General features: G+C 37.2%; 2 protein-coding genes across 2 annotated transcripts; both read right to left on the bottom strand.

Moving 5' to 3' along the window:
* Positions 1 to 10,072: 10,072 nt before the first annotated feature.
* Positions 10,073 to 11,017, bottom strand: LOC148110180 (olfactory receptor 4K13-like). The gene has a single exon (XM_087861281.1). It carries the CDS (start codon positions 11,015 to 11,017, stop codon positions 10,073 to 10,075), a length of 945 nt encoding a protein of 314 aa, XP_087717407.1.
* Positions 11,018 to 19,787: 8,770 nt separating this feature from the next.
* On the bottom strand, positions 19,788 to 20,711 carry LOC123786345 (olfactory receptor 4N5-like). Its single transcript, XM_045788577.2, has one exon. The coding sequence runs from the start codon at positions 20,709 to 20,711 to the stop codon at positions 19,788 to 19,790; it is 924 nt and encodes a 307-aa protein (XP_045644533.2).
* Positions 20,712 to 22,526: the final 1,815 nt, after the last annotated feature.

The raw sequence follows: 22,526 nt of genomic DNA, 5'->3' as shown, positions 1-22,526 counted from the left end.
GTGTCTGTTAGCCATTTGTATGTCTTCATTGGAAAAGTGTCTGTTCATATCTTCTGCCCATTTTTTGAATTGTTTATTTGTTTCTCGTGAATTGAGTTTGAGAAGTTCTTTGTAGATCTTGGATACCAGTCCTTTATCAGTAGTGTCATTTGCAAATATATTCTCCCATTCCGTGGGCTGCCTCTTAGTTTTTCTGACTGTTTCCTTGGCTGTGCAGAAACTTTTAATCTTGATGAAGTCCCATAAATTCATTTTATCTTTTGTTTCTCTTGCCTTTGGGGATGTGTCATGAAAAAGGTTGCTTTGGCAGATGTCGTAGAGGTTGCTGCCTATATTCTCCTCTAGAATTTTGATGGATTCCTGTCTCACATCGAGGTCTTTCATCCATTTGGAGTTTATTTTTGTGTATGGTGTGAGAGAGTGGTCAAGTTTCATTCTTTTGCATGTAGCTGTCCAATTTTCCCAACACCATTTATTGAAGAGACTGTCTTTTTCCCACCGGATGTTTTTTCCTGCTTTATCAAATATTAGTTGCCCAAAGAGCCGAGGGTCCATTTCTGGGTTCTCTGTTCTGTTCCATTGGTCTATGTGTCTGTTTTTGTGCCAGTACCATGCTGTCTTTGTGATCACCGCTTTGTAGTACAGCTCGAAATCCGGCATTGTGATGCCCCCAGCTTTGTTTTTCCTTTTCAACAGTTCCTTGGAGATTCAGGGCCTTTTCTCTTTCCATACAAATTTAAGGACTATTTGTTCCAGTTCTTTGAAAAATGTCATTGGTATTTTGATCAGGATAGCATTGAAAGTGTAGATTGCTCTGCGTAGCATGGACATTTTAACTATATTAATTCTTCCGAACCATGAGCATGGAATATCTTTCCATCTTTTTATGTCTTCCTCAATGTCTTTCAAGAGTGATTTATAGTTTCTAGAATATAGGTCCTTTACGTCTCTGGTTAAGTTAATTCCAAGGTAATGTATGGTTTTTGGTGTTATTGTAAATGGGATGGATTCCCTAATTTCTCTTTCTTCGGTCTCGTTATTCGCGTATAGAAATGCAATTGATTTCTGGGCATTAATTTTGTATCCCGCCACGTTACTGAATTGCTCTATAACTGATGAAGTTTGGGAATGGATTCTTTTGGGTTTTCCATATAGAGTATCATGTCATCTGCGAAGAGTGTCATTTTGACTTCTTCTTGCCGATTTGAATACCTTTGATCCCTTTTTGTCGACTGAATGCTGTTGCAAGGACTTCTAGTACTATGTTGAATAATAGTGGCAAGAGTGGGCATCCTTGTCGAGTTCCTGATCTTAAGGGAAAGGCTTTCAGCTTTTCCCCATTGAGAATAATATTTGCTGTAGGCTTTTCATAGATGGCTTTTATGAGATTGAGAAATATACCCTCTATTCCTACACTCTGAAGGGTTTTAATCAGGAAAGGATGCTGTATTTTGTCAAATGCTTTTTCTGCATCAATTGAGAGGATCATATGCTTCATGAGTCTTTTCTTGTTGATATGATGTATCATGCTGATCGATTTGCGAATGTTGAACCACACTTGCATCCCAGGTATGAATCCCACTTGGTCATGGTGGATAATCCTTTTAATGTACTGTTGGATTCTATTAGCAAGGATCTTGTTGAGGATTTTGGCGTCCATATTCATTAGGGAAATCGGTCTGTAATTCTCTTTTTTGAGGGGGTCTTTGCCTGGTTTGGGGATCAAGGTAATATTGGCCTCATAGAATGTGTTTGGTAGCTTTCCTTCTGTTTCTATATTTTGAAATAGCTTTAGGAGAATAGGTATTATTTCTTCTTTGAATGTTTGGTAGAATTCCCCAGGAAAACCGTCCGGGCCTGGAGTTTTGTTATTTGGAAGGTTGTTTATCACTGACTCAATTTCTTCATAATTAATTGGCCTGTTTAAAAAATCAATTTCTTCCGGTTTCAATCTAGGTAGTTTATAGGTTTCCAGGAAGGATTCCATCTCTTCCAGATTGCTTAGTTTATTGGCATATAGCTGTTGATAAAAATTTCTAATAATCCTTCCAATTTCAATGGTGCTCGTCGTGACCTCTCCTTTTTCATTCATAATTTTAATAATCTGGGTCCTTTCTCTATTCTTTTGGATAAGTCTTGCCAGTGGTCTGTCAATTTTATTGATTCTCTCAAAGAACCAGCTTCTAGTCCTGTTGATCTGCTCAACTGTACTTCTGGTTTCTGCTTGATTGATTTCAGCTTTAATTTTGGTCAACTGCTTCCTCATGCGTGTATTAGGCCTGTCCTTCTCTGTTGCTGTTCCAGCTTCTTGAGGTGAGAATATAAAAACTGCATTTTAGATTTTTCTATTCTTTTGAGTGAGGCTTGGATGGCTATGTATTTCCCCCTTAGGACTGCCTTTGCAGTATCCCATAGGTTTTGGACTGTTGTATTTTCATTCTCATTGGTCTCCATAAATTGTTTAAATTGATTTTTGATTTCCTGGTTTATCGAGTCATTCCTGAGCAGGATGGTTCTTAGTCTCCAAGTGTTTGAGTTTCTTCCAAATTTTTCCTTGTGGTTGAGTTCCACTTTCAGAGCGTTGTGGTCTGAGAATATGCAGGGGATAATTTCAATCTTTTGGTATTGGTTGAGACCTGTTTTGTGTCCCAGAACATGGTCTATTCTTCAAAATGTTCCATGGGCATTAGAATAGAATGAGTATTCTTTGATTCTGGGGTGTAGTGTTCTATATATATCTATGAGGTCCAACTCATCGAGTATGGCATTCAAAGCCTTTGATTCTTTGCTTAGTTTTTGCCAGGGTGTTCTGTCTATTTCTGATAGTGGAGTGTTGAGGTCCCCTACTATTAATGTATTTTTATCTCTATGTCTCTTTATTCTGGTTAAGAGTTGGCTTGTGTATCTTGCTGCTACCCTGTTGGGGGCATATACATTTATAATTTTCATATCCACTTGTTGAATACTTCCTTTAAGAATAATATAGTGCCCTTCTGCATCTCTAACTATAGTCTGTAGTTTAAAATTCAATTTATCTGATATGAGAATTGCTACCCCAGCTTTCTTTTGAGGTCCATTTGCGTGAAAGATGGGACTCCATCCCCTTATTCTCAGTCAGAATGCATCTTTGGGTTTGAAATGAGTCTCTTGTAGACAGTCATTTCTTTTTATCCAATCTGCAACCCAGATGGGAGCATTCAAACCATTCACATTGGCACTAAGAACTGAGAGATATGATTTTAATGATGCCATATTGCTAGTAAAGTCTTTGTTTGTATCGGTTGTGACTTTCTTTTGTGTATCACTCTTGGGGCCTTTTTACCTTTATAGAACCCCCCTTAATATCTCCTGTAGGGCTGGTTTCATGGTTACAGAATTGGTTAATGACTGGCAATTCTGAAATGTCTTTATTTCTCCATCAATTCTGTATGACAGCCTTGCTGGATAAAGGATCCTTGGCTGCATGTTTTTCTCTGAAAGAGCTTTAAAAATGCTCCCCCAACCCTTTCTCTCATTCCAGGTCTGTGTAGACAGGTCTGACGTAATTCTGATGCCTTTGCCTTGGTACGTGAGAAATTTCTTTGCCCTGGCCACTTTCAATACTGCATCCTTGGATCTAATATTTGCGAAATGCACTATGACGTGACGTGGCGTAGGTTTGTCGTGGTTGAGCTTGGGAGGGGTTCTCTCTGCCTCTTGGACATGAATGTTTGTTTCCCTTGCTAGATTAGGGAAGTATTCAGCTACAATTTCTTCAAATATCTCTTCTAGACCTCTGTTTTTCTCCACCCCCTCGGGGATGCCGATGATTCTAACATTGGATCGTTTCATTGAGTCAGTAATCTCCCGTAACCTACATTCATGGGCGTGGATTTTTTTAAAACCATCTCCTATTTTTGTTTTTTCCTCTATTAACCCATCCTCCAATTCACTATCCCTTTCCTCTGATTCGGTGACCTGGCCGTCAGAGCCTCTAGTTTTGACTGCATTTGGCTCATAGAATTTTTAATTTCTGTCAAATTCGCTCTCACTTCTGTCCTTAGGGATTCTATATTCTCAGTAACCTTTTTGTTAATACTTTTTTCAATTCCACTCATCATTTTGACCATCGTGACTCTGAATTCCATTTCTGATACTTTGGTTACATCCATATCCATTATTTCTGTGGCAGAGGCCACAGACTCACTGTCTTTTCTTTGCTGGGGGGGGCTTCTCCTTCTTGTCATTCTGATGAGGAGAGGTTGCAGGGTTGTCCAGAGCCCAAATTATTGACTGGGTCTCAGGCTGTGCCCCTTGTTTTATAGGGATCTTAGGGACGTGGCCTTCTTCTTTAAAGATTTTATTTATTTATTTATTTATTTGAGAGAGAGAGACAGACAGTCAGCAAGAAGGGGAACAGAAGCAGGGGAGTGGGAGAGGAAGAAACAGGCTCCCAGTGGAGGAGCCCGATGAGGGACTCCTCTCCGGAACGCCGGGATCACGCCCTAAGCTGAAGACAGGCACTCAATGACTGCGCCACCCAGGCGCCCCGGGATGTGGGCTTCTTGATTTTTCAGCCTGCCTTCTGTGTTCTGGGCGAGGGGCCTGCCACGCCGATACTCAGGTAACCCTGTTTGGGTAGAGTTTCCGTGTTCCCTGCGAGGGGGGATGGGGATGGGCATGCTGTGAGCTGGTATTTCCAGGCTTTTGTTCTCTGGTGGCTTTCCCTGGCGGTCTGTTATGCCTCTTCTGAAAGTCAGAGCAGCAGAGGCTGAATTGTCACAGAACAGAGGGATTGCGGCCCATTCTCCACTGATGTTCTGCCCACTTTAACTCCGTTACTGTTGGTGCTGCTCAACCCTGCAGTGTCCCGGGATGTGTGCCCCACACCCGGCGTCCCAGCCTTCATTTCCAGGGCCGGCGCGTCTCTGTTTTGTGTTTCTAACGCCGCCAGCCGCCAGCTGCCCCTGCACGCTCCTGGATCTCCGGGTCTCAGTCTATGCCCGGTGAGCACACCTGGATTCCTGAGTTCCGTGAGAAGCCTGGTGGCGCGCGCACCCGGTTCAGGGTCTCAGTCTGCTGTTTCTCGGGTGTTGACCCTGAGTCCGCCCGCTCCCCCATGCAGGTGGCCCGCCAGCCACCAGCCGACCTGCACACGCTCCGGAAGCTCCCGGTCTCAGTCTGGATCCTGTGAGCACACTGGGATTCCGGTGTCCGTGAGATGCCTGGTGGCATCCGCTCCTGGCTCACCGGTCTCAGTCCGCTCTCTCGCGGGTGCCGTCCGTGAGTCCGCCTGCTCCCCTGTGCAGGTGGCTGCCGCTTCCTGGCGCCCGAACGCGGCGGCTCCTTCCCCCTTCCGTTTTTCTTCCGATATCTGTGCGCGGTTTCACGGCTCCCTGCTTCATACCTCAATACTCAGCGCTGGAGATGTTCATTTGTAGAGATCCAGATGTATCTTCCTGTGTCTCAGGCTGATTCCGTGGTTGTTTAGGCTGGTCTGGTACCTATCCAGCTGGACTCGGGGGACCGGCTCCCCTTCATAAAATATATCCAGCAGATAGATGGATCCAATTCTGTTATGATAGGTGAAATCATTCATTATGACAGCTTGAGATTTCTTTTATTGAAGTGTACAGTTGCAGTTTGTTATTAATACTGATATTTAAACCTACCGGTTCTAGCTGAGGAGTGGTCTCTTCAAAGATGCAGACACTGTGTCATCCTGTATATATATTATCTTTCTTTACCCCCTTGAATATATATGACAGTCATCTGCAGGTGAAAAAAAACGACAAGAATCATATACATAAGGTGCTGACCGGTGATCAACCCCCAAAGGGAATTATTAAAATAAACATGCTAGTGTTCCCTCGAGTTCAGAACAGGGACTTACTCTCTCATTATTTAAGTGGATTGTGAATTCACCAAGAGTATCAGCCGTGTGAACTTTCTCTAGTAAGTGCTTTGCACTAACTCAAGTGTTTTGGTTGGGCAGTGATGAGCACATTTATAGAAAATGGATCTATTATAGATGATAGACTTGAGGAAATTATAATTCTATCAATTTGATTACATCAGTCTGGATATTTATGATTAATTTGATAATCGAATGCATTTATTCAAGTAAAATTAGAATAGTGCCCACACTGAACAAGGCATAGAAGGAACTTCATGGTATAGACCAGTTAACAGAGCCAAATCTCCTTTTATCATGTAAAGGGAAGAGAGAGAGAGAGCAGAGAACTTGAGGGAGCAAGCAGGGGAGTCTTTCACCATGGTAATCAATAAATGAGTAATGGTAATCAATAAATGATTACTTAGTGGATTTTTGCAATCAACCATTCTAAAGATACAGAATTCTGTTAGCCCTTTATAATTCTATAGAACTTTGTGATGACTCAAAAATATTAAGAAAGATCTGTAGCAAAACCTTTATAAAACAATGCAGTTAAGCAAGTAAAATTCTGAAAGCTAACAGCCTAACAGTATATGATTGCAGATGAGTTCATATGCTACAGAAATTTTTCTATATTTACTCTTATATATGACTTTTCCATGTTGCTCTGATTAAAATCCTCTTGAAAAGGTTACAAGAAAGTGAGGGTAGTAAATATATGATAAGTGTGGTGCCACATTCATTTCCAAAGCCCATAGCAGACATTGTTAATAGATTTCTCATACTTTTTAATTGAACCCCAGAATTTTTTAAAAATTTGGTTCCTTATATAGCCGCTAGCAAGTAGAATTGCCACAAAAAATAAACCTTTTAAAAATATTTATGGATGGGGTCCTTGGGTGGCTCAGTCAGTGAAGCATCTGCCTTCAACTCAGGTCATGATCCCAGGGTCCTAGAATCCAGCCCCATATTGGGCTCCCCACTCAGCAGGGAGTCTGCCTCTCCCTCCCCCTCTAGCTCTGCCAGTCCCCCCCCAACTCCTGCACTCTCTCTCTCTCCATCAAATAAATAAAAAAATAAAATAAAAACAATATTTATGGTGAGGAAATATATACCATGGTTTGTGTGGCATTTGAAGAGATGTTTGCAAGAAGAAGATTCTTAAATATAGAAATCAGAAAGATAATATTAGAACAATATTGGGAACTCTGACCCGATTACCGAAACCAGTTGGTAAGGATGGTACACATAGAATTTTTTAGAAGAAAGCTGAACTGTTAGGAACACATGGTCTAGGCCAAATCAAAGTAGGGCAAATATACTTAAAAAGGGGATAAGGAGGGAAAATATGTAAGTTTGATATAGTAAAGTTTTGCACAGTAAATGACACCATCAGCAATACAAAAAGGTAACCTACTGAATATTTGGGAGTGATGGATCCAAGAAGGGGTTAATATCCAAAATATATAAAGAATTTCTACAGCTCAACACCAAAAAAACCCAAACAATCCAATTAAAAATAGGCAAAGGACCTGAATACACATTTTTCCAAAGAAAAATTGTTAACGGCTCATGCAAAGATGCCTGAAATGATTAATCATCAGGGAAATGCAAATCAAAACCACAATGGTGTATCACCTTACACCTGTCAGAATGGCTAGAATCAAAAAGACAAGACATTATAAGTGTTGATGAGGACTTAAAGTTGTGCTCTGTTGGTGGAACTGTAATTGGTATAGCCACTGTGGAAAACAGTATGGAGATTCGTCAAAAAATTAAAAGTAGAATTATAATATGATCCAGTAATTCCACTGCTTGTTATTTAACCAAAGAAAGTGAAAGCACTGATTTGAAAAGATATATGCACCCCTACATATACTGCAACATTATTTACAACAGCCAAGATATGGAAGCAACCAGTGTCCATCACTAAATGAATGGATAAGGAAGGTATAGATTAGATACAGATATAGATGTAGATGTAGATATAGATATAGATATAGATAAATGATAGATAGATAGATAGATAGATAGATAGATAGATAGATAGATAGATAGATAATGGAATATTACTCAGCCATAAAAGAGAATGAATTCTTGCTATTTGCAACAGCATGAATGGACCTAGAGGGTATTATGTTAAGTGAAATGAGACTCAGACAGAGACAAATACCATATAATTTCACTTATAGGTGGAATCTAAAAAACGAATTAAAAAATAAAAAAGCAGAATTAGACATATAAATACAGAGAACAAACTGATGGTTGCCAGAGGTGAGGCAGGTGGGGAAATGGGCAAAATAGGTAAAGGCGAGTGGGAGATACAAGCATATAGTTAGGGAAAGAACAAGTCACAGGAATAAGAAGCACAGCATAAGGAATATAGTCAGTAATATTATAGTAATTTTTATGATGACAGATGGAGCTACACTTCCGGTGAGCATAGTATAATGTATAAATTTCTCAAATCACAATGTTGTATACCTGAAACTAACGTAATATGTATTTCAACTATACTCAAAAAATTTCATCATAAAAAAGCAAAAAAATATTAAAAATTTTTTTAAACTGAGACATTTTAAAAATTTTAAAAAGACATCAAAAGAGATGATCCCCAAGATGTTCAAATAATTTTAGGTTTTCAATTTGCCTTTGAAAGTCTTTACAGTTTTCACAAACTCATGTATTATTACTATTATTTAATATTTAAATATTGTTTTATTCAATATTATTGTATTATTTAATAAATTCAGGCTTACTATCTGAAATAGTCCACTATTTCCTCTGCTTTTACTTTTGCTACATTATGTTCTCTATTTAAGAGGACAGAGCTATACCAAACTGTAATATATGGGATCCCAACTTTCCCTTTATCAAAACACATTAATGGCTTTATATTGACAATAAAAAGGAATCCACTAGTCTGAAAACTCTGGTCCTTTCCTTTCTACAAAGTCTCAGCATAGATCTTCTCTCTTTTGTTGATCAATCTCCTTCACCAAGGTCTCTCTTTAATACTAACATAAACTCTTTCTCACTTAACAATGTCTAGGTACACTGACCTCTTGCCTGGAATACTCTTTTCCCTGCCTAAATGTCTAATTCTAGAGCTTTCTTAATGTGTTAGTATAAATGTCTCCCCTTAAAGTGATCTTCTGAGACCATCACGCCTAACATAGATCCCTCCCCTTGGTTACTGTCTCTGGAACAGGGACTAGGTCTGTATCTATAACCATGTGATAGATACAGTGGTTGGTACCTAGTAAATATTTTTTTAATGTTTCACGAATGATGGAATTCAGTTGAAAAAGTATTGTGTGTCCATGTGATCTGGTAAAGCAAGCTGCACTGAGCAGTTCATGGTTTTAATCTTTAATATTTCAGTTATATTGATTCTGTGAAAATTATTTGAGTACTCAAAGATATGTTGGGAATATTTATTTTTAGGCATATTTTTACCTTCTACTAAATATACAGTGTATTGAGGCTATCCAGTGAGAAAGTATTCTTACCCTCAATCAAATCACAACCACTCTATGAAGTTCCATACGGTTGCCAAATATTGATAGACATTTGAACACCTATTAAGTTAATATAACTTTAGAAATAAAAATTGATACTAAATACCATCTAGTGTGCTATCTTACTAAAGTTACCTATTTTTCCATACTGAGCCATTAAAACTTTATAAAATTTTTGTAAGACATACACTTATGTATTTTAAATGTTCATCAGGGTTGTTTCTCTGAATTCTTTCTTTTTTTTTTTTTTTAAAGATTTTATTCATTTGAGAGAGAGAGCACAAGTGGAGGGGAGACAAAGGGAAACAGCAGAAGGAGAGGGAGAAGCACACTCCCCGCTGAGCATGGAGCCTGATGCAGGGCTCAATCCCAGGACTCTGGGATCATGATCTGAGCCAAAGGCAGATGCTCAACCATCTGAGCCAGCCGGGCACCCCTGTTTCTCTGAATTCTAAGACAAGGAAGTAATTAAGGCACACTTATTTATGTGTTGAATCTGTGCTGTGAACATTTTCCATTAGATTTTTAGTAAAACTGACCTTAATAATTGCATGGATTTTGAGGGAGGAAAATAGATAGTATTTAATATTTTCATTTTAATTATTCCAATAAATATGTAAGACTGTAAACCCCCAAATAGCAGAGACCACAAACAATCAGTTGTTGTAGACATTACTTAGTAAGTGAGCCAAGAACCAAGATGCTGGCTGCTGAGTCTCTTAATGGCTGCTTTCATTTCCTGATTCCTCAGAGTATAAATAATTGGATTAAGGAGGGGGGTGATTATAGAGTAAAACACAGAAAGAAACTTATCTACAGAGTAACTATTGAATGGGAAAGCATAGATAAAGATAGTGGGACCAAAGAAGAGAGTGACCACAGTAATGTGAGCAGATAGTGTGGACACTGCCTTGGAGGATGCACTGGAGGAGTGCTGCCAGATGGTGACCAACATGATAACGTAGGACATGAGCAAGAGAATGAAGCAGACCAGGGACAGGAGTCCACTGTTGGCAATCACCAACAGTTCTAGGATATAGGTGTCCATGCAGGCAAGCTTGATGACCAGGGGAAGGTCACAGAAAATGCTGTCCACAACATTAGGACCACAGAAGGGTAAACCTGCAGTGAAAACCATCTGGCTTGTGGTATGTGTGAACCCAACTGCCCATGAGAGCAGTAGAAACACAATGAGCACCCTGCGATTCATGATGGTCTTATAGTGCAAGCGTTTGCATATTGCAACATACCTATCCATGGCCATAGCTATTAGAAGAGACATCTCTCCACCCCCAAAGAAGTGCATAAAAAACATCTGGGCCATGCAGCCCCACAAGGAGATGGTCTTGCGTTTTCTAAGGAAGTCTGCAATCACTTTGGGAGTTGCGGCAGAAGAAAGACATAAGTCAAAAAATGATAAATTTGCCAGAAAGAAATACATGGGGTAGTGAAGATGGTTATCGACTATCACAGAGATCACAATGAGGAGGTTTCCTACTATGATGGCTACATAGACAAGAAGGAAGATTGCAAAAAAGAATATTTGAATTTCTTGAGAATTGGAAAGTCCCAGCAAGATGAACTCAGAAACACTTGATCTGTTGTTTGGGAGATCATTCATCCTTTTGTATGAGTTCATCAGAGGTTGCCTAGAAGAGGGAAAAACACACAGGATGTCATAGGGACTGACAAGTCAATAAACCTGATCTTTACTTACATCCTGTCTCATATGCAGGCAAACAGTCCTTTTGGTAATATCTCCTGTATTTTGCAGGAGATATTTCACAAGACCACATGACAGTAGAAAGTGTGGAGGGAATGGAGCCAACTAAATGAAATGTGCGTGTTGATTAGTAGGGGCAAGGTCAGTTGGACATTTGAGAAAACCTCTCCCTTCTTGTTCAGCTGCAGATCAGACTGTATGTGAACACAGCTTATTAGAATGATAGAAAAGAGTTTTCAAAGGCATCCACAAAATAGATTTTTATCTTTTTCAGGAAGTGCATTTACTAACACATTTTTGTGACATTCTCAGTATGCACTAAAAAGTTTCCCATATTAGGGGCACCTGGGTGGCTCCGTCAGTTAAGCATCCAGCTCTTGGTTTCAGCTCAGGTCATGATCTCATGAATGGTGGGATTGAGCCCCTTGGAGGCTTGCACTGAGCCAATGGAGTCATCTTCAAATTCTTTCTCCCTCTCCCTCCCCCTGTGCTCATCCTCTGTCTCTCAAACAAATAAAATCTTTAAAAAAGTTTGCCACATTAAATAGTGCTGAAATCACAAAATCTACATTATGCATCTTAAAAAGAACTGATTACAAACCATGAGCATATTGTGGTTAGAAGGTTGAATATGGAGACAGTTATATTATTAACTGAGATTAAAGCCTATTACTTTAGGCTTTAATGAGGAAAGATTAAGGTTTTTAGAATTGAATGACCCACATTGACTCTCAAAACTACTGATGTTCATCTACATGTCCCTTCAGTTCATTTGCTCAGACATCAAGTGTATCCCATCTGTGCGTTCTTATCCATTGTTGCAAAATTGGATCAAATAACCATTTTTATCTGATATTTGTTTTAAGTTGCATTTTTTCATATATATGAGTATATACAAACACCTAAATCACTATTATTAAGACTAGTGAAGTTTACCATTGTAGTCTTGTTCCACTTTCCTCCATTAGTGAGGGGTAACGAGTAAGGTGAATCATTTACCTTTGTAAACATGACTTTAAAAATTTTTAAATATGATGTATTGTTTGAAGAGAGTACCATCTTTGGTTACTTAGCCTCCTTGGACCTATCCACCCTCGCAATTATTTTCCTGAAAATTCTTTTAACCTTTAACATCGTCAAGGATGGGAAAAAGTCATAGATATTATGTTACTGCCTAAGGTGAATTCTGCTAAGCGAAATGAACTATTAAAAAATGCACACATTTAAAGGGAATCGGTCAGTGCTCAATTTATATAAATTCACTTGTTTAAGCCCTTCCTAATTTTCTTGATTTTAGCTCTATTTTTCAAGTTTTATTCCAGGCTTGTTGTTCATCTCCAGTCCTTTCCTTGCTACTTTGAGAGCCTAGACCCAGATGTAATGCAGATTGTCAGAAAAGAAAATAGAATATATATGGTTTTGGGATGCATTTTAAACTTTTAGTTACACAGTTCAAATTTGAAAAAAATATAGTATGTTTAGGTAACCATAATAAGCATTTAGTCATATTCTCATATATATATATATATATATATATATATATATATATATATATATATATATATATATAATAATACAGTTACTATCACTAAGACACACAGTTATTGTAAATGGCCCATAATCTCCCATTATGTTTGACACCATCATTCAGAGTAGCATAAAAACTTCCTTCTTTCACAAGGTAATAGAACTGGAAATGGAAATCTTTGTTAGTTCTCATTCACAGATGTGAATGTGTATTTCTTTTTTGTGCTTCATACCCTTGCTATAAGATAATGATCTTACCTAAGCTATGGCTCCTGGACCTTTTGTATTTGTCTGACGTATGAAGTAAATACATTTGCAGGTGCACATGGATCTGGCAGAGATAGAGTCCTAGATAAGATGCTTTCTCTAAATTTTTTTTCAGCTTAAAAGTGTTTACTTGCCCATTTTCAGACTGTTGCCATAGGAAAGTTGAATTTTCTCATACGTTTTTCTAATAATTTCTAACAAGTATTATGATAGCATCAATATTTTATGAGTGGTGATATTCTATGATTTTCAAAGTCATGAATCAAGCACTTTATCCTTGCATTTCTATCATTTATCTCTCTTTTAAGATAATTGCATTTATAAAAACAATAAAGGAACTTTCTCAATCTTTCTGCTACATATAATTCAAAGAATATTATCATTTAATCTGATAAGGATAGCCAAACAATTTGATTTCTAGATTTCTTTTCTCTAAGCACAATTTAGTTGGCCTGGATTGCTGGGACTATTATCTTAATTTCCTGTAATCATTGGTATAGTGTTTCTGAATCTTGTATTTTTTCCATTTCTAACAAAATCAGGTATATTCTAGTTTAATTTTCCCCTTTCAGCCCTCCCTTCAGTTATCTTTTTGGCATTTGTACTTATCACTTATGGACACATTTAAGGTTATTAATGAAAATAATGAGATAGATGTGGTATGTACGGTAGAGTAACAGGTCAAGATTATGTAACCTACCAGTTTGCAGTTGGACTTCAGAAGTAACATCAGTACGAAATGGATGCTTAATCTTTCTCATCCAGTGATTTTATTTTCTGCTCTGAACTTCAAAAGACAGCAGTATATCAATGTATCCCTTGGTAGAAGGCACAAAGGAGAAACTCATTTGATTGTTTTAGATTCCTCAGAGACTACTAGTAAAAAAGTAATTGGGATGTTAAAATACACTTTTGACATTACAGAAATGAGACACCATTTTTCATCCGTAAAATTGATAATACTTTAAAGACAATTTTCAATACTCAGATGAGCAGTGGAGAGATAGGACTAGAGTTGAATTATGAGAATTTTGTATGATGTTCATTCTTTTGTTGTAGTTTGTTTTCTATAGTAGACATTGATAAATATGATATTTAGGAAAATATATTCTAGATTATTTTAATTCTAAATTTTATTAAGGCTGAAATTTTCACATTTAAACTCTAATCTGTCTAGAATTTATTGGTAAATAATGTGAGATAATTTTTCATCTTTGCAATTAAATAATAATTCATTTCACTAAGAATTTGTTATGCTTTCTTTATAACCTTTTAAATTTGCTAATAGATCAGGCTCTTCTTCAGGTGTGCTCATTTACTTTTTTTCCCCCCTGATAGTTTTTGAGGAGGTGCTACGTATTTTACTACTCATTATGTTTACAGTGTATTTCATGTATGGAAGGGCACGTTTGCTCCCACCGCTTTATTCATTCACAGTTTTCTTGGGTAGTTTCATATGTTTTTATTCTAAATTAGATTTATTTTCTAATGTTAAAACAAGCTCCACTGATATTTTGATATCACAACATTAAACTTATAAGAAAGGTAGAAAAATGAACAGAATTACGAAATTGAGTCTTTGATCCAAAAGAATGTTATGTCCCTCTTAATATCTGCCTACTTATGACACAGTAAAATTTTCTCATCTTCATTATCAACACTTTTTTTGTAACACATTTTTGTTATAAGTAATTTTGCCTATTTCCTACTTTGATGCTTTACTTAATGTGATCTTTTCCTTTATCATAATTGATTTTATCACTCTAGTTTTCATTTTTTACATATTTAAGTGGTAAATGGTATTGTGGAAATCTCATTTATAATTTTTCCCCAGTTCATTGTCTTCTTTATTTCAGGTTACTTGTAAAATAATCTACAAACATTAATAACATATTTTTAATGCCTTTCTTGTACCTTATTGCATTAATTAGAATTTTAGAGCAATGTTGAATAACAGTGATGATAACTGGCTATGGCAGAACTTGTTAGTTTCCCACCCATGACCCTTCCTTCTTTCTTGAAAAAGAAAGCTCATTTTCTTGGGATCAGGTGTCTGTGCACTTCCATGGAGTTTCCAGCCCCATGCGCAAAGCTGCTTCTCACTACCCTGAGCCAACCACAGTTCTTTATTTTCCTCACCAGTTTAGCAATGAGTCCAGACCATGTACCAGAGACTGCTGAGTAGCCTTCTCCCATTCTTCATTAGTAACAGACACCTGAATTCATTAAATGACATTGCGCAGCCCTCCTTACAAGTAAAAGTGGCCAATAACATGAAAGTAAACAGTATTATTAGGCAGCTACTTGGTGAAAATTCTTTATAGGGGTTGACTCCTGGGAGAGCTATGCCCTTTGTCTTTCCCCAACTCCATATTTTCTCAGGTCTAATTGGAAAAGAGTGAGTTTTTGTACTAATATTAAGTACTGTAAATGCTTAAAGTTTAATGCTATCAGTTAAATATTGTACAAACAGAAGGATGTTAAGTAATTACTCAAGTGACAAAATATCTGAGTTGCTAACAGGAAATGTTCAGGGAAACCAAAGACAAGCTGTTGCTGGAAGCTACCACCAAATCTAAGCTGCAAGGGCAAAAGAAGATGCAGTCGTACCATAGCCCAAAGGTGTGATCATGTGTTCATTTCATTCCTCTCCCTTGAAAAACTTCCATAAACATTGAGGCCTCATCCAACTACATTTATTATCTCATAGCAGTGTGGGTCCAAAATCCAACATTGGTCTCACTGAGATATAATAAAGTTGGCATGGTAGCATTCCTTTCTGGAGGCTTTGAGGGAGACACTGCTCAGACTCATGCTGGCTGTGGACCAACTTTAGTTCCAAGTGGTTGTAGAATAACATCTCATTTTCTTGCTGATTTTTAGTCTGGGGTTATTCTCACTGTTTAGGCATTACCTATATTCCTTTGTCATGTCTTCTTCCTCTTCAAAGCCAGAAACAGTACATTAAAGCCTCCTCAAGTCTCATCCTTCCTGGCTTTTTTTTTTCTTTCTCTGGATCCATGAAAGGTTCAATGCTTTTAAATACTCACATATTAGACTGAGTCCACCCAGATTATCCAGGATAATCTCCCCACCTGAAGGTTTATAAATAGTCATATCTGCAAAGTTCTTTTTGCCATGTAAGGTAACATATTCACAAGTTCCTTGATTAGGGTGTGGACTTCCTTGGGAGACCATTATTTTGGTTATAACAGCTTATATACAAAAGATGGAAGTGTTGTGGCACATTTTACTAGGAGAGCTAGAGCCAGGGAAGTGTTTCTGAGTTCCAGAGTGAGCCACAGAAGTACTGCAGATGTTGGGGCCAGTTTGAGTGTGTGTGTGTGTGTGTGTGTGTGTGTGTGTGTGTGTGTGTGTGTGTTCTTTGTTGTCCTTTCCTCCCACTGTATGTTAATCTAACAGTGATGCTCATTTGTAACCATCTGGAAGTCAAGTGACTTAGAGTCCTGGAAATGCAGTCTTCGTGGATTAGGGCTGCCTATAATACAAAACAAATTTGTAGAAATGAAAAGAATGTATTGGAAAGAAAATGGACCTATAATGGCACACATCCTTTTATTATTCAGTCTTTCTGGAATACAAGCGTGGTGTGTGGGATTTTTACAGATAATTTGTGACAAATTATTAAAAAAGAGCACACACAGGAGGTTTGGGAGTGTCTGTAGATACCGTGGTACTACTATACCAACATTGGACCAAGATACTACTTGTTTTACTCTAGAAAATAAACTTCTATCTAATTTAACTATAACACTGTAATCATGGTTGATTACTAGCAGACCAACAATTTTAGTCAAGGACATGTGATATATAGTTATTTACAGGGAAGTTAAGTGAAGTTTTCAATATTCCTAAGATAGGGCATAAGGAAAACAACATTTTCTCTTCCCAGATTAAGTCACTGTAAAGGATAAATTGTGAGGACAAAAACCTCATTCATTGAAGATAGCAGGGTCCTGCCATATTTGTGAAGTTTGGTGGAGTTTATATAGGGCAAGTATGCTGAGACATCAACTTAAATGTTAAAGTATTGCATCTTGTACCCCAATTACTATACCACTAAGAAGAAAGCATAATGTCTGGTAGTCCTGTCTAAGTTCTAGAAGCAGTATATTCCAACATGTATATATTACTTATTTATTGATTAAAATGAAGGTTCTAGTTTTTGTGAACTTAGCTCAGGAAAGCATCTTAGCATATTTAGTACAGAGTGAAAGTAGCCTTACCACTAGGGCCATATGTCCAGGCAAATTCTACAATATTAAAGCTATCTATGCTGGGAAACCATTTATAAGGTTTTCCATATCCTAATAGGAGAATCATAATGTAGTTTCATAAGATTATGTAGCATGGCCATGCCATGTGCAGGAGAGAACTATACATGAGTTCGAAATCAGCTCCTGGTATTCTGCTATGCCCATGTAGGAATGGATCTTGTGACCATAGAACTTCAACTGACTATTGAGATGGAGCTGTTCTTCATGTTTGTGTTCTTTTATATTAAGACTGACTAGAGAGCATCACAATTTTAAAATTGTATCCTTCTATCTTGGGATGGCATCTCCTAGGGTGTAGCATACACTCTTATTTAATGACATTATATGTAATTTGTTCCCAGTAAGAAGAATCTGCAGGGGGGCACCTGGGTGGCACAGCGGTTAAGCGTCTGCCTTCGGCTCAGGGCGTGATCCCGGCGTTACGGGATCGAGCCCCACATCAGGCTCTTCCACTATGAGCCTGCTTCTTTCTCTCCCACTCCCCCTGCTTGTGTTCCCTCTCTTGCTGGCTGTCTCTATCTCTGTCGAATAAATAAATAAAATCTTTAAAAAAAAGAAGAATCTGCAGGCTTTTTAGGATAGTCCCCATTCTTCATTTCCCATAAAACAAGTGTAGAATTTATGTTTTCTTTTTCCACAACTTCAGGTTCCCTAGTTCCAGAAGTTCTGGGATGTTTTCAGCAGTGATGCAGTAAAATTTCTATTAACCTCAAGCTCAATCACTTTTCAATTTTCTTTCCCAGAGACGTAAAGCCAAGGAAAGGTGTTACCATCTTGTAAAGGATAATTTACCTTATCACCCGAAGAGGTAGCACTGCTACTATACAATGATTAAGTAGGATCATGGAAGATTTTTTTTTTAATCCAAATTGAAATGTGGAGTTGAACTCTCCTATTTCTGAGGTGAAAAAAATGCATTGGATGGTTATACTTACAGAGATGACACTGAAGAAAAAAAGATTAGTGAACATGAAGACATAGCAATAGTACTATACAAAATAAAATATGAGAATAAAAATAATTTTTATTATATACATCTCTTTAAAAGGTAAAAGACCATACACAGCAAAGATAATAACAATATATTGTTGAATATATTATCTCAATGTGTAATAGTAGATGTTAATATAAAACAACACAAACACCAGGACCAAGAGAAGGTGAGTGGAAGTATACAGTTAAACTTTCATATATGATACCTGGAAAGATATAATATTGATCTTAGACTGTGATACAGTAAAATGTTCAGTATGTATTTTTAACCATAAAATAAACACTAAAAACCTCACAAAAAAGATAGCTAAGAAGTCAAGATTATTAATATGAAAAAATTTAGCTAAACAATAAGTAGAAAGAAAGAAAACATAAATGACACTCAAGTATCCAAGAAAATACATAAAAAAACTGAAAACAGATGAAACAAATATAAAATAAAAGCATTGTCAATTTTAACTGAAATGGGTCTTTTATGATATATATAAATGAACTAATAACCTATTTAAAGGCAGAGATTATTGTATTGGATAGATATATGTTGCATACAAGAAACAACCATTAATAATAAAGACCTATATAGATGAAAAGTAAAAGGGTAGTGAAAGAAAAATTACTTTAATATGTTCCTATTAAACCAGATTGTGTTGTTTCAATTTACTAATTCACTGTAACAAATTACCACAAACTTAGTGACTTAAAATAGCAAAAATTTATTATCTTACAACTCTTTAAGTCAGAAGTCTGGTCCAAGTCTCACTGGGCTACACTCAGAGTGTTGGCAGAGTTGCATTCTTTTCTGGAGACCCTATGAAAGAATGTTTCCTTGCCTTTTCCAATTAAGCCAAAATGAAGCAGAAAATGTGAAAAAATATAAATATAAAACATCTGACAGGAAAGCAAATTTTAGTCCACTCATATTGATAATAATCATATTACATGTCATTCATTTTACAGGACTATCTTCATATATATATATATATACACACACACACACACACAAACCCAACAAGACATCATACTATTTTTTGTACAGTCAGTATTAGTACATACTTATTTACATATATCAACATATTTGACAAGCTACTACATTCCTTTTTTGGTCTTGAAATGTACCAATTTGTAAGATCTTTGTACCCTTGCACTGGTCATCCTCTCTTTCTAGAATTTTTTGTCCCCATGTAATTCCATGGGTGTTTCTTTCAGATTGTCTGGTTATCAGCTAACCACCACTCTAAAAGACCTTGCTTAACAACCAAAAGTAAAGTAACTACCATCTCCCAGTCAAACTCTATCATAACATTAGTTTTTATTTGCTTCAGAGCACTATCTCTTTTGGATCTTATGGGTTGTTTTCAATTTAATAGTTTAATCTGTGTTTATCTACCTGAAAATAACCCCAAGAGACCTGGAATCTTACCTGCCTTATTCACGTAGCTAGAATAGTGCCTGAAAATTGAAAGTACTTAATAAATGTAGTATTTGCTAAAATGACTGACTGATTCAGTGCATTATTGAGGAAGTGATTTAATCGATTCCAACTGGATTTTCTCCTTTGTTGCTTGTCTCATCTTCTATTTTGTTCAGCAAACCATGTGACGACTCAGTAACTTCTTCATGGAAGCTTTCGCTTCCTGATTGCGAAGGGTATAAATCACAGGGTTCATCAAAGGAAAGATGACTGTGTGAAAGAGAGAAACCACTTTGTCAGCTGGGAAGGCTCTGAATGGGCGAGTGTAGATGAAGATGGCAGGTCCAAACATCAGAAACACAGTGATAATGTGTGTGGTACATGTAGAAAGAGCCTTATTCTTCCCTTCAGAGGAATATCCCTTCACACGGCAGAGGATGACCGCATAGGAGGCCAGAAGTCCCAGGAAGCAGAGCAGGGTGAGCAGGCCACTGTTGGAGACCATTAGGAGCTCCACCACAAAAGTGTCTGTGCAGGCCAGCTTGATGACCTGTGGCACATCACAGAAGTTACCCAGCTGGTTGGGGCCACAGAAGGGCAAGCAGAGAATAAGGGCTGCTTGTACAATGGAAAGAGTAAAGCCCCCAAGCCATAGAGCCAAGAGCAAGGCATAGCAGACTCTAGGGTTCATGGCAGTGGAATAGTGCAAAGGATGACAGATGGTGACAGAGCAGTCGAAGGCCATCACAACAAGAAGGAACATCTCCCCTGCCCCCAGGAAGTGCAAGAAAAAGAGCTGAGTGATGCAGCCTCTGTAGGAGATTATTTTCTTCTCAGAGAGGAAGTCCACCAGCATCCTGGGAGCCACAATGAAGGAATAGGATGCATCCAGGAAAGCCAGATTTCCCAGAAAGAAGTAGAGGGGGGCTGTGAGGCCAGGGTCTGATCTGATGGTGAGGATGATGAGGAAATTTTCAGGGAGGATGATGAAGTAGAAAACTAAAACTAGCACGAAGATTAGGAGTTGAGCATGTTGAGACTGGGTTAGACCAAGGAGGATGAATTCAGATACCACTGTGCTGTTCTCCCTCTCCATCTCCCCTCTGTCTGCAGAATAACAAACTATTATCTGTTATAACCACCTTTCATCTTCTCCATAGCTCTTCTCCAGATAAATACATTTACCACATGCAACACTTGCCTACCTGAAGAAAATGCATGTCCTGTAAGTGTCTCCTGTTTTGCATTGACCCTTCTACCCTCCATTTCTTGATCCCTCCCTAAGGCATCATTCTCATAACTACACTCTCATTCCCACTTAACCATGTGCTTTTATATAATTGTGCTCCTCTAGGACTCTGGGCTACTTTGCTTGAAGAGTAGTCGAGATTTCCTGATTAAAACAAAACATAACCATTATTAAATTGTCAGATGTGTTGTTATCTTAGTTAGCTGTGTTGCACTGTCTCTAATGTTTAGATTTATTTAGATTTATTAGATTTATTTATTTTTTGTCGCTTCTCTTCATTCCCATAGAGCAGAGTGCTTTTGCAAGTGCTTCTTTCCTTTGGCTTCTGTAGAATCCCTATTTCTTGATTGATATCTCTATGTTTTGTTTTCTAAATGTGTGCCTTACTTGTTCCTATCACACTGTTCTGCTTTGGCGCCCTTGTGCACTTTTGTTCCGAACTGGCTTAGGGTCTCAAACAAGAATCCTACATTCTCTTTACATAGAGGTATCCCCTACATACATCCTTGGTTGGGTCCCAATACTGAATCTGCTACACACCCTGTTCTTAAATCCTAATGAATACTAATCCATGTTTATTTGCTTGCCATGTATTCATAACCTAATTTTCCCTCATATCTCAGAATGATAGGCAAATGATATCCTGCCCACAAATATTTCCATATAAAACTTATCAGAATATATAAAATATTTTTAATATCTCAACTAATATAATCAAAGCATGATAGAGTTGGAATTGGGTATATAGAACATATAGTATGACATACTCTTTGGATAAATGAGAAAAACAAAGCAATTGCAGTTAAGATTTTTAGTTTTGCAATTACTTCTCTTCTTCATTCTCATTCACAAGTGGTAAGAAAAATATGAGGTATGCATTCCTCAGTTTAAACTGATTAGGACATTAATAGTCATCATCCATCCATTGGCATTACTTTATTTAGGCTTTTAATTAATCCTAATTTTGCTTGCATAAATATTTCCCCTTTTCAGTCTGTAATCTGATCTAAATAAGAGTTCTATTTAGAATCATGTTTGTGGTTATTTTCTAATTTGCATATTACTATAATTGTAGAACCATATTTAATAAATAAATACTCATATTGAGATATCTGTACGTGTTTGACTGTTGACATGAATGATTTTAAAAATGAAAGATTATAATTGCAACACAATACTATAATGTGATATATAACTATATTTCTCTTGATTTTGAATTACATGAAATAGTTGTTTTTCAAAAGTACTATGAATACAATGGAATACAGTTTGTCAATAAAGAGGAATGACATATTGTAACATGCTACAACATGGATGAACTCTAAAACATTATGCTATGTGAAAGGAACCAGTCACAAAGGACTACATATTGTTCGTTTCTTGAAAATCTGTAGACATGGCTAATTAATAGAGGTAGGAAGTAAAGAGTGGTTGCCTAGGGCTATAGGTAGAATGAGGAGTGACTGCTAATATGAGTTTTCTTTTGGGGTGATTAAAATGCTCTAAAATTTATCGTGGTGATACAAGCATAACTCTGTAAATACACTTAAAACAATTGAATTATACAACTTAAATGGTAAATTTTATGTTATGTTGATTATATCTCAATAAATCTCTTTTTTAAGATTTATTTATTTGAGAAAGATAGAAAATGCATGTGGG

Source organism: Ursus americanus, chromosome 4, assembly GCF_024610735.1.
Source record: "Ursus americanus isolate L20-20 chromosome 4, mUrsAme1.1.p, whole genome shotgun sequence".
Taxonomy (NCBI): domain Eukaryota; kingdom Metazoa; phylum Chordata; class Mammalia; order Carnivora; family Ursidae; genus Ursus; species Ursus americanus.
This window is presented reverse-complemented; position numbering and strand designations above follow the sequence as displayed.

Bases quoted from the DNA above. Each gene is read 5' to 3' on its own strand.
- LOC148110180 (XM_087861281.1), bottom strand. From the start codon at position 11,017: ATGAATGATCTCCCAAACAACAGATCAAGTGTTTCTGAGTTCATCTTG.
- LOC123786345 (XM_045788577.2), bottom strand. From the start codon at position 20,711: ATGGAGAGGGAGAACAGCACAGTGGTATCTGAATTCATCCTCCTTGGT.